Here is a 13,510-nt window from a genome sequence, read left to right as displayed (position 1 = left end):
CTCTCTGCGCCACTCAATGGCACAGAGCCCAATTACGCATGCAGTCACAAAGTTCTTCTGAAAAACTGGAGCGATCTGAATTTGGTTGGATGAATATGGGTGTGTGTGTAGAGAAAATTCACCTCATTCACAGCGTGACAGAACTTAACGATGCGCTGTTAAGCGCAATAGCGCGCAACAATGCGGAACACTATTCTTGACCGTGCGTAATGGTTCCTGATAATTCTCCAGCAACACGTGCCATTAATCGTAACGTGTGGTAACAGGTTGCAACAGTTCCTAAGGACACCTGACGTCTCTGCCCCAAATCATTACATTCGTGATCAGCGGCCAAGAATGTGTACTTCGTGGCATTCATGACTTGTCGTCGTTATGTGTAAATGCAGCATTAGTAACGCATTGTTCTATTCTGACCGCTTTTTTCAGTAACAATGTATCTAATCTAATATGTTAATCTTTCCGAATCAGTAATCAATTAATTAAAGTTACTTTCCCGAGTCACTGTGCGCTGCTATTATTTTTGTACTGTGGGTTGATCGCAGCATTAAAACTGGCCCGTAGGCAGGTGGAGGTTGGGGTTTGGTTGAACTGCCCACTTCGCCTGCTTTCAGCGAGCTGTTCATCTGTGCATCAACTCTCTCAATGCATAGTGACTACAGCACATCTGCACTGAACTTTACAAAGACATTTTTACACTTTTTTCCCTTTATTTAAAACTCTGTGCCGCTCTGTGAGTGTCTTAACTAAAAACAGCTGATCCGCAATGCGTTAAAAACAAATACTCATGCTTTGTTCCACCCAAATGAGGACATGATGTAAAAAACACTGATAAAACTTTCTTACCTGTCAGTCTGGTCTGCTTTCTGCATAAATAAATGTTATACATTCTTCCTGTTCAGACACCAAAGCTGGGGTGGATCCAGGTGGAAAGGGGGCATGGGGAGGGATGCGGCCCCCACAACACCCCTAGATTAAAGGTCCACTTTTGTAGACTTTTTTTTACTACTACTACTTATAATAACAACAACAACAACAATCATCATGATAATAATAATAATAATAATGATAATACTACTAATAATAATAATAATAATTTCAACAACTAAAATATTTAGAAATAATTTAAATGTTAGAAAAATAATTTAATAGTTACATTTATAAACAATGTAGGTTAGAAATTGTAGGTTTTATCGTTACAGTGCTGTCAACATTTAAATATTACATGAGTGAGCTTCAGGCTCCTTGTCTATGTCCCTGGACAGTGTACCTCAAAGAACTGGCATTCCGTGGTCATACAATTTTTTAAAAATTGAGTGTTACAAGTGTTGGTCTTACTGCATTCCCAGAAGTATTCTTTATTCTTGTTGTTGATTCCTCCACTTGCTGTAAGTACAATTTCTCCACTTTTCTTGTGTAGTACCAGTGGCGATACATTGATTTTGATCGGCGATCGAATAGACCTAATGTGGGTCACTTTCTGAAAATGACAATAAATATAATTTAAAAACCCTGTATCATGCACCACACACACACACACACACACACACAAACCTCACCTTATTAGGAATATTATTTGTAGTATTAGTGGCACCATTATTACAGTTCAAAAAATTAAGAACTGATTTTTTATCACAAGAAGTAGCCGTATCCACAACCAACGACGAGAACACATTCCATGCTTTGAGCTTCACTTGAGAAGAGCCTGCTGCAAAATATTCAGCTATAAGTTTTAAAAGGCATCTCACATTATGTGGATGAAATTTTAATTTGAGTTGTATACCTTGAAATGGGTGTGCAATATGATATATGGACTTTGCATTTTGCAGCATTTCTCTGGTCTCAGAAAATAACATGTTTCCAGTGATGAAGAAATGGAGCAGCACTGGTGCACCTTGTTCAAGGGAAACCTCAACACTGAGTTCTGAGTGGTTTAGACTGCCACCCTTCACCAAGGACACCTGCAGTCCTGCCACTTTCTCCAACACACAAATCTGCAGTGTGCAAATTGTTAGTTAGCATTGACATAAAACCCTTCTCATTTGTATCCATTGCTTAAAAATGATAACATGACAATCAAATGTTATTTGAATGTCATTATTTCATACTGAAAAGTATGTTATGTTGCAGGGTACAGCCATTTGGAAACATATTAGAGTTAGTCCCATAGTAAGCTGTTTTGGAATTCTGTGCATCGCAGAGGTGCTGCATGGCGCAAAGCAATGCCGTGATGAAGCCTCACAGGACATGTTCTGGCATGTCCAGGCTCATCCACAATTTCTCGGTTAGTCACACGACTGAAAACCCACCGACAGCCGTCTGAAAGCCATCTGAAAGCCGTCCTGTGAGACCAACACGGAGGTGGTTTTATGCCACGCCATGAGCGGCACGGTGGCGAAATCCTCCGCTTTTCTTTCCATGAAAAAAACTCCTGTAGCAGTGGAATGTGCCGAAAAAGTACTGATGTCCACGTCTCCTGCCATTTTTGTGTAAGTCAGACGACGTCCCGGATCAACAAAACCTTCATGTTGGAAATGATCTGGTTGTTTCAGCGGGGTTTCAGCCTGTCGATCGGCACTCGGAGCGCGGTGCGCTCTCAGCAGCTGTGGACGGTCTTTAAACCGGCTGGAGCACTCCTTAATCTGTGTAATCCCCATAAAATCGTCCCTCAAAGCCATTTGAATTTTCCGAATGGTTACCACCTGGAGGTCTCTCACAGTTTCTGGAAAAAATTAATGCAGCAAAGCTCCAAATCGTTCAGACATTTATTCGCAATAAAAATCCGACGAGAGGGGTGGACCACTGCTCACACAAAGCCTGCTCACAGGCAAATGACGCAACCGACAGGCGTGAAAAAACTCATGCATGCACACGAAGGTTCAAGCTTGGCTGATGCAATCACACGTGATTCAAATCCATATGGTTTTTGAAAAAAATAAAAAAGTCGGATACTTTTCTAACAGACCTCGTATATCTAATCTAATCTAATCTAAGATTGGTGCACCTATGTGTGCAGTTTTGCCCATTTGTCTTTGCAACATCTCTCAAGCTCCATCAGGTTGGATGGGGAACGTCCATGCACAGCCATTTTCAGATCTCTCCAGAGATGTTCAATCAGATTCAGGTCTGGACCAAGGACATTCACAGAGTACTCCTTAGATATCTTGGCTGTGTGCTTAGGGTCATTGTCCTGCTGAAAGGTGAACCATCACCCCAGTGTGAGGTCTAGAGCGCTCTGGAGCAGGTTTTCATCCAGGATGTTTCTGTACATTGCTGTATTCATCTTTCTCTCAGTCCTGACTAGTCTCCCAGTTTCTGCTGCTGAAAAACATCCCAACAGCATGATGCTGCCACCACCATGCTCCACTGTAGAGAGGCTATTGTCTAGGTCAGTGGTGTCCAAACTATTCCAGAAAGGACTGAGAGGGTGTAGGTTTTCTTTGCAGCCACTGACCTCAGCAGGTGATTTCACTGATGAACTCATTCCACCTGATCAAAGTGATGTTAATCAGTGAAATCACCTGCTGAAGTCAGTGGCTGCAATCAAAACCTGCACCCTCTTCAATTCTTTCTGGAATATTTTGCACACCACTGGGCTAGGTGATGAGCAGTGTCTGGCTTCCTCCAAACGTGACACCTGGCATTCACACCAAACAGTTCAATCTTTGTCTCATCAGACCAGAAAATTTTGTTTCTCATGGTCTGAGAGTCCTTCAGGTGCCTTTTGGCAAACTCCAGGTGGGCGGCCATGTGCTTTTTACTAAGGTGTAGCTTCCGTCTGGCCACTCTACCATACAGCCTGATTGGTGGATTGCTGCAAAGATCGTTGTCCTTCTGGAAGGTTCTCCTCTCTACACAGAGGAATGTTGGCACTCTGACAGAGTGACCGTTGGGTTCTTGGTCACCTCCCTGACTAAGGCCCTCCTCCCCCTATAGGGGATGAATCATCTCCAACCCCTTTCTTGTTTGCAATCTGTCATTCCTACCACACATTGTCCTCACACATATCCTACACCACCCTCACATGCTTCTCTTACATGTCCAGCTTCCTCACACAACAGCATAACTTTTCTCTTAGCAGTTTGTCATAGGCTTTCTCTGGATCCACAAACACACATAACAATTTCTGGCTGGACGTCTTGACCAGCACTTTCAAAGAAACCATCACATCTCCAATGTATTTTCCTGAAATGAAACCAGGTGGCTGCTCACAGGTCTTCATCTCTTTTCTAAGTCTAGCTTCCCACTTCTTTTTCCCAAAGGTTCATGCTGTGGCTGAGCAAATTTTAAGTCTGTGTCTTTACTGCAGCTTTGCACCTTACCCTTAAGCCCCGGTCGCACAGCACTAATGAAGGACAACGAAGCCCAAACAAAACAAGAAATTTGGAGTTTTGTTGACTTTCTGAGGTATCATTTTACCTTCGTTCAGCTTCATTCCTGCAGTTGGCACTTCATCAGTTATCCAGTTCAGTTAACACTAGCATGGTCATTTTTGACTGAAGAGAAAGTGTTCATTTTCTGTGTAGATTTACCTGCAGTTTTTTGTAAACTTCAGGGAATGTGACTACGTTGGATGCATAAAGGCTCAGGTGATGGCAGCCAGTTCCGAACTGCTCTGTGAGACTCACAGTGATGTTCTGTGGCTTTACCCCTCTCACCACAGACATAGATGACAACAACAGCTCACCATACTGAATCCTGTAGGTCACATTTGTACCTGACCGAATTTATGAGGAAGGAAAAAAAAAACATTAAATCACTGTTAAAATTCAGACAAAATGATGAAATGAAAATGACAATCTCTGATTATTTCTAGTTCTGGTTGCTCTGTTCTACATACCTTCTTTCACCTGTAGATGAATTTGAAATGATTCTCCATAAGGGACTTTGCAGTTAGATGGTCCAAAAGTTTGATTTCTTGCATAGCACTTGATGACACCAAAACCTGTGATACGCTCTTGAATTGTGATTATTTTAGTAGATATAATGGGTGTTTCATTGCTAGTGCATTCCAGTGTCACCACAAATGCACTTGGATGACTATACTTATGCACCACAAAACTCTCGAACCTGATCAAAAGCAAACAGAAAATGAATGAAAGGCATCGGTGGGGCAAAGTATACCCTGCACATGCACATAGTTTATGCCATAGACAAGGAAAAGGGAAAAAAAAAAACTGTTTAAAGTCCAGCACAGTCTGCTTCTGCTGGACTGCAATACTCAGAAAGCCTCACATGGCAGGTCAACAAAGTACATAGACTCTGCATACCGGGGTGTGAATAGGTCATAATTCAAGAAAAAAGTAAGGATTAATGATGAAAGTCAACATAATGTACTAACTAGGGCTGCCAGAAACGACTATTTTGATAGTCGACGATTCAATGATTATTTTTGCAATAAGCCGACTAGTCAGATCATATGTAATTTCCTAAATTTAAGGCCTGCAGCATTTTCCGAGAAATGTCAGGGGATGAAAACGTGAACATTTCCAAATCAGTGACTATTTCTTAGACTTCATTCACATCAATCATTCAAAAATACAAACAGTGTTGTACTTTATAGTAAATCTGTGTCAGATAGGCAGTTCTTAAAAACTAAAATGTCCATGCTGGAAGGAGACAAGTGAGGGAAGCCACCAAGACACAACTCTGGAAGAACGTTTGGCTTCTGTGAGTGGAGAAACTGGGAATAGTGGAACATTTTTATTTGTATCTTCGTTTTACATATAGTACCAACTTTTTCTGATTTGTGGTTGTTTCTGTTGCATTTCTGAAATTACAGAACTGCTAGAACTGCTATATTGTGTTTTAAAACTTTGTGGAGCGAACGCAAACACCAAACTCTTATAAAGGAGGAAAAAATACACGGACATGTGCAGGAAACCTTTAATATAAACTGAACAGAACAATGCAGGCTGATTTGACTCCCTATATTTTTGTATAAATAAATCAGAATAAAATAAGAGGTAACTCACTTTGAAATAAATACAACATATAGCTGCACCTTAATAATTTTGAAAAATAACAAAAAAAAAAATCAGCAGCTTGTATTTAAATTCTGTCTCCAATTTATTTTAGTGTGATGAAAACATCCTTTTTTCTCCTCATCAGTCACTTTTGTGCTTGAGATTGAACAAATACATACCTTTGGAAAATAACAGTGTTAAAGTTCAGAGTTCTCACATGCTTTTTGTGATCTGTGCCTTTGAACATCACTGCACAGCTTCTCCACATCAGGGTTTTTTTTAACCCGTGTATGCATAATTTTTGCTCACTTTGTTTATATATTCTCATTTTTTAAGGATTTTTTTTAAGGATATTTGACAGTTTATTTCATCTCATGATCTCATAAATTCAGTATACGATGCACACATAATGTGAACAGGACGGTGTCGTCGGACCCGCACGGCTAGAGAAAGTGCAGAGAGAAGTAAAGCCATCTCCAGCTTTGTTTTTTTTTTCGTTCACTTGGGTTAAAATCATCTCTCTGCTCCACGCTCGCTGTCTCACATGCACTGATGGTTCACAGCAGAATGTAACGTTTCGTGTCTCTGGAGTCTCCCTCCCCGACCCACTTCCTCCCTCCCTCGCAGTCTGCAGCCAGTTGAGTCCACACACAGACAGACAGATGGTTTCAATAGTCGACGTGGTGGTGACTAGTCGAATAGTCATGGCAGTCCTAGTAATAACATAAATAATGTATGGAAAAAACAAACAAACTTTTAGTTGTATGTATAAGAAGTATTTCAAGGTCCATTAGCTGTGGTGTTTATCACTGGATACTATAGCATGAAGTGGATGAGAGTCTATGACTCTCCATGGATGGGACCTCAGTCCATTACAGATTACTTCCCATTTACAGCTGGATGGACTGTGAAAATGCACATGAAATACCTTGTTAAGGACACAGACAGGTAGCATGACTGGAAATTGAACCCACGTCTAGTAGTCCAATTCTTATCCCACTCAATACAGAATTAAACACAAGATAACACATATGGGAGAGGATAGTGCCAAATCCTTTTGTTGGTTCTATAAATTAGTTGTTGTGGCCAGCCTTGTGTCTGCTTCTCTCCCCTACCCCCTTCTGTCTCCTCTTGTGTGTTGTTTGTCTATTTTCCCTCCAGGTGGCGCCCTGCAGAGCCGAGGAACACCTGCATCTCATCATCTCCTCGCACATGACAGTCATGTGCTCCTGATCAGGAGCGGGTTACTTAAATCCCAGCTTTGAGCTCAGTCACTGCCAGAATCTTATGCCAGTATCTACTGAGACCTAGACCTGCCAGAATCTTGCAGATTACTCCTGAACCTACTGCTACGTGACCTCTTCTATGCTGGCGCGCCCATGCGCTTTGATTTCTGAGCTTCCTGAAGCTCCTCTCAAGGTAACCTGGTCTCCTCTTTTTTCCCTAATGGAGCTCGTTGACCTTTTGGTGTTTCCAGATGCCTTCCTGCGTGGCTTCCATGCTGCACTACACCTGTCTAGTGATGGCAGTTTTGAAGCCTCATGAACCAATGAGCCACTGCAACACAACTGGCTGAAAATCGACACACTGCTTTGACACGCTTGATACAGTTTGATACACATGATACACACTTGATACACATCTGCTGGATTGCTTTGAGAATTACCTTGAGCAAGTGCCCTGACAAATGTTTGCATTAATTCATGACTGATGTGGTTTGTTCTTGAAAAATAATAATAAAATGTCGTATGTATTATTGTGTCTTTTTAATGTAATAAATAGTCCCTACAGATGCACACATAATGGTTCTGAAAGCCTTTATTGTTTCAACAATTTTTATTCAAAACAAGAATAATTTCAACGGTGCTGGACTTTAATTGTCTCCTCTTATGTTGGGTCAAACCTTTGTAGTAAAGCCCTGAAGGCTTTGGTCTCCATTATTTTGAACAGTTGTGCATCTTCCACAACATAGTCCACCAGTGCCTCATCCAAATCAGCTTGTCTGCCTTTAATGGAACTACAGTATGACATGCTGAGATATTTTTGTTTATGAGTATGTTTTAATCTTAGATAAAGAATAAAATATAGCTTACATGGCCTGATTCCTGCTCCAGGAGCAGCAACAGAAGCAGCAGCCATTAATGTCTCGGGATGTTTGGACCTCAGGTGTCGCAGCATTGAAGACGTATTGTTACTGTACCTCAACTCTTGAGCACAAATCAAGCACTTGACCTTTTTGGGGCTTATTAGATCAAAGCGCTCCCAAGCAATTGATCGTGCTCTTTTTGGAACTGGCTCCTCCATGTCCCTTCCTCACCACTACTTACTCTCTCTCACACACACACACACACACACACACACACACACACACACACACACACACACACACACACACACACACACACACACACACACACACACACACACACACACACACACACACTCACCTTTCTCACACCTTTCACTTCACCAAAATCACAGCTCTTCAGTCACTCAGCTCAGTCTCTGATCTACCTATAATATATAGTCTAACCTATAACCTATGTTGATGTACTGTGTGAATAAATGTTGTATATGAATGGATGCCTGTTGTGTATGGTGGGTGTCTGTCTATGTTAGATCCTATGTGTATGTAGCTAACTATACTAAATGACCTCTAAACTAGACCTAAATATAAACTAATGCTTTCCTTGGCTCCGATTCACGTGGTAATTGGCAATAACAGTGTCGCTAGCAATCTCCTCTCAAAAACCCACGGTTTGAGCTGCAATGCAGATCTCATTTAAATACTTGGCGGGTCATATTGAAACGCCCAGATTATTCTAATTTTCCGCGAAGCTCGACACGTGGTGTGACGTAATGAGGCCTCACTCGCAGTGGTCACGTGATGGGTGCGTGCTCGAAACATTGCTCACTGACACTTCTGGTTCAAAAAGCAAGATGCTGTGTTGAGCAGACTGACTCGAGCTTAACATCACTACTCCTGTCTTCCACGCCACTTCTAGCACTATGTCACTTTGGAACTCGCTGCTGTGCCGCAGCTCATCAGCGCTCAGCCTCAGAGCGTCCTGCTCTGCCCCATTCAGCTAAGTTCCTGCTGACTCTGAGTTTGTGAGTGACAGGGATGGGTGTGGCATGACGCAGGTCGCAGTAAGACACACTATGCAGACTCTATGCAGAGGTAAGGAGGTAAAAAATGCATTATCCAAAATCACAAGCAACGGTATGGTACACAGAGAGCAGTCGACGGGGCGGCAGTACAGATAATCGAGAGGCAGGCTCAAAGTTGAACAAACAAGCATGGGTCAGGTACACGGCGTGGTGGAGATCGAGAAAACAGGCAAGGTTAAAAAACACGAGGCAAACTGGACAGAAAACAAGGATGCGAGGATGCGTACAAACTGGTACGGAAGTGAGGGACTGTGAGGACTTATGCCTGGCGCAAGATCGTGAGAGAGGACAACACAAGGTGGAGTAATGAAAAGACAAAGACATGTGAACAGGTGCCAAGAGTGTGAGTGAATGAAAACACTAAGCAGACAGAATCAAAGTGAGAGACAAAGACACAATGGCAGGAGTGGAGGTGTGGAGTGAACACAAACAAATAGGATGAAGGAAAACGGAGAACACAGATCAAACAAAAACCTAGGAAAGAATAAAATACAACTTTGAACCAGACCAGAGCCGAGCATGAACATGAGAACAAAAAATAAGTACAGAAGAAAAACGACACAAGAACTGATCAGAGGATATTCAGAAAATGAACACTAAAACAAAACTGAACTGAAAATGACTAAGAAATAAACTATAAGTAAAACAGAGACTAAGTGATACACTAATGATACAGTAAATGATAAAGTGGCAAACAGGCAAATGACAAAAATAAATGATGATAAGCAAACAAAACCAAAGGTTATAGAATAGTGCAATAAATAACAAATGAAACTTAAAGTGATAAGAAACACTAGAAGATAAATAACAACCAAAACCTGTGAAAAAAGCATAAAACAATAAATATGACAAATCAAATCAATTTATATAGCGCCAAATCACAACAAACAGTTGCCCCAAGGTGCTTTATATTGTAAGGCAAAAGCCATAAAATAATTACAGAAAACCCCAACGGTCAAAACGACCCCCTATGAGCAAGCACTTGGCGACAGTGGGAAGGAAAACTCCCTTTTAACAGGAAGAAACCTCCAGCAGAACCAGGCTCAGGGAGGGGCAGTCTTCTGCTGGGACTGGTTGGGGCTGAGGGGAGAGAATCAGGAAAAAGACATGCAGTGGAAGAGAGCAGAGATCAATCACCAATGATTAAAAGCAGAGTGGTGCATACAGAGCAAAAAGAGGTGAATAAAAAGAAACACTGGGTGCATCATGGGAAACCCCCCAGCAGTCTAAGTTTACAGCAGCATAACTAAGGGATGGTTCAGGGTCACCTGATCCAGCCCTAACTATAAGCTTTTTCAAAAAGGAAAGTTTTAAGATAAATCTTAAAAGTAGAGAGGGTGTCTGTCTCCCTAATCTGAATTGGGAGCTGGTTCCACAGGAGTGGAGCCTGAAAGCTGAAGGCTCTGCCTCCCATTCTACTCTTACAAACCCTAGGAACTAGAAGTAAGCCTGCAGTCTGAGAGCGAAGCGCTCTATTGGGGTGATATGGTACTAAGAGGTCCCTAAGATAAGATGGGACCTGATTATTCAAAACCTTACAGTAAGAAGAAGAATTTTAAATTCTATTCTGGAATTAACAGGGAGCCAATGAAGAGAGGCCAATATGGGTGAAATATGCTCTCTCCTTCTAGTCCCTGTCAGCACTCTAGCTGCAGCATTTTGAATTAACTGAAGGCTTTTCAGGTAACTTTTAGGACAACCTGATAATAATGAATTACAGTAGTCCAGCCTAGAAGAAATAAATGCATGAATTAGCTTTTCAGCATCACTCTGAGACAAGACCTTTCTCATTTTAGAGATATTGCGCAAATGCAAAAAAGCAGTCCTACATATTTGCTTAATATGCGCATTGAAGGACATATCCTGATCAAAAATGACTCCAAGATTTCTCACAGTATTACTGGAGGTCATGGTAATGCCATCCAGAGTAAGGATCTGGTTAGACACCATGTTTCTAAGATTTGTGGGGCCAAGTACAATAACTTCAGTTTTATCTGAATTTAAAAGCAGGAAATTAGAGGTCTTTATGTCTGAAAGACATTCCTGCAGTTTAACTAATTGGTGTGTGTCCCCTGGCTTCATGGATAGGTAAAGCTGGGTATAACCTGTGGAACTCCATAATTAACCTTAGTCTGTGAAGAAGACTCCCCATTTACATGAACAAATTGTAATCTATTAGATAAATATGATTCAAACCACTCCAGTGCAGTGCCTTTAATACCTATGGCATGCTCTAATCTCTGTAATAAAATTTTATGGTCAACAGTATCAAAAGCTGCACTGAGGTCTAACAGGACAAGCACAGAGATGAGTCCACTGTCTGAGGTCATAAGAAGATCATTTGTAACCTTCACTAATGCTGTTTCTGTATTATGATGAATTCTGAAACCTGACTGAAACTCTTCAAATAGACCATTCCTCTGCAGATGATCAGTTAGCTGTTTTACAACTACCCTTTCAGGAATTTTTGAGAGAAAAGGAAGGTTGGAGATTGGCCTATAATTAGCTAAGATAGCTGGGTCAAGTGATGGCTTTTTAAGTAATGGTTTAATTACAGCCACCTTAAAAGCCTGTGGTACATAGCCAACTAATAAAGATAGATTGATCATATTTAAGATCAAAGCATTAATTAATGGTAGAGCTTCCTTGAGCAGCCTGGTAGGAATGGGGTCTAATAGACATGTTGATGGTTTGGAGGAAGTAACTAATGAAAATAACTCAGACAGAACAATCGGAGAGAAAGAGTCTAGCCAAATACCAGCATTACTGAGGGCAGCCGAACAGAAAGATATGTCTTTGGGATGGTTATGAATAATTTTTTCTCTAATAGTTAAAATTTTATTTGCAAAGAAAGTCATGAAGTCATTACTAGTTAAAGTTAAAGGAATACTCACCTCAACAGAGCTCTGACTCTTTGTCAGCCTGGCTACAGTGCTGAAAAGAAACCTGGGGTTGTTCTTATTTTCATCAATAGTGATGAATCGTAAGATGTCCGTAAGGGCTTTTGTTATACAGCAACAGACTCTTTTTCCAGGCTAAATGAAGATCTTCTAAATTAGTGAGATGCCATTTCCTCTCCAGCTTACAGGTTATCTGCTTTAAGCTGCAAGTTTGTGGGTTATACCACGGAGTCAGGCACTTCTGATTTAAGGCTCTCTTTTTCAGAGGAGGTACAGCATCCAAAGTTGTGCTCAATGAGGATGTAAAGCTATTGACGAGATAATCTATCTCACTCACAGAGTTTAGGTAGCTACTCTGCACTGTGTTGGTATATGGCATTGAAGAACATAACAAAGAAGGAATCATATCCTTAAACCTAGCTACAGTGCTTTCAGAAGACTTCTACTGTAATGAAACGTATTCCCCACTGCTGGGTAGTCGATTAAAGTAAATGTAAATGTTATTAAGAAATGATCAGACAACAGGGGGTTTTCAGGGAATACTGTTAAGTCTTCAATTTCTATGCCATATGTCATAACAAGATCTAAAGTGCGGTTAAAATGGTGGCTGGGCTCATTTCCATTTTGAGCAAAGCCAGCTAAGTCTAATAATAGATTAAATGCAGTGTTGAGGCTGTCATTCTCAGCATCTATGTGGATGTTAAAATCACCCACTATAATTATCTTATCTGAGCTACTGTAAGCACTAAGTCAGACAAATGGTCTGAAAATTCACAGAGAAACTCACAGTAATGACCAGGTGGACGATAGATAATAACAAATAAAACTGTTTTTTGAGACTTCCAATTTGGATGGACAAGACTAAGAGTCAAGCTTTCAAATGAATTAAAGCTCTGTCTGGGTCTTTGATTAATTAAAAGCTGGAGTGGAAGATTGCTGCTAATCCTCCTCCTCGACCCGTGCTTCGAGCATTCTGACAGTTAGTGTGACTCGGGAGTGTTGACTCATTTAAACTAACATAATCATCCTGCTGTAACCAGGTTTCTGTAAGGCAGAATAAATCAATATGTTGATCAATTATTATATCATTTACTAACAGGGACTTAGAAGAGAGAGACCTAATGTTTAATAGACCACATTTAACTGTTTTAGTCTGTGGTGCAGTTGAAGGTGCTATATAATTTTTTCTTTTTGAATTTTTATGCTTAAATAGATTTTTACTGGTTATTGGTGGTCTAGGAGCAGGCACCGTCTCTACGGGGATGGGGTATTGGGAGAATGGCAGGGGGAGAGAAGCTGCAGAGAGGTGTGTAAGACTACAACTCTGCTTCCTGGTCCCAACCCTGGATAGTCACGATTTGGAGGGTTTAATAAAATTGCCCAGATTTCTAGAGATGAGAGCTGCTCCATCCAAAGTGGGATGGATGCCGTCTCTCCTAACAAGATCAGGTTTTCCCCAGAAACTTTGCCAATTAT

At 41.1% G+C, this 13,510-nt stretch overlaps 1 protein-coding gene across 1 annotated transcript in view; it reads right to left on the bottom strand.

Annotated features, from left to right (window-relative positions):
* The window catches only part of LOC117524284 (polycystic kidney disease protein 1-like 2), a 152,437-nt gene extending 147,376 nt beyond the window's left edge, over positions 1 to 5,061 (bottom strand). The window contains exons 1-5 of the mRNA XM_034186054.1: positions 4,838 to 5,061; positions 4,530 to 4,714; positions 1,781 to 1,991; positions 1,557 to 1,705; positions 1,336 to 1,477 (exon numbers count right to left, since the gene is read on the bottom strand). Of these exons, the coding sequence (XP_034041945.1) occupies positions 1,336 to 1,477; positions 1,557 to 1,705; positions 1,781 to 1,991; positions 4,530 to 4,664 (637 nt within the window). The 5' untranslated portion in view covers positions 4,665 to 4,714; positions 4,838 to 5,061. The remainder of the gene's footprint in view (positions 1 to 1,335; positions 1,478 to 1,556; positions 1,706 to 1,780; positions 1,992 to 4,529; positions 4,715 to 4,837) is intronic.
* Between the last annotated feature and the right edge of the window lie 8,449 nt (positions 5,062 to 13,510).

Source organism: Thalassophryne amazonica, chromosome 14, assembly GCF_902500255.1.
Source record: "Thalassophryne amazonica chromosome 14, fThaAma1.1, whole genome shotgun sequence".
In the NCBI taxonomy this organism is placed as follows: Eukaryota; Metazoa; Chordata; class Actinopteri; order Batrachoidiformes; family Batrachoididae; genus Thalassophryne; species Thalassophryne amazonica.
The sequence above is the reverse complement of the archived record's forward strand: the minus strand, read 5'-3'. Positions and strand labels throughout refer to the sequence as shown.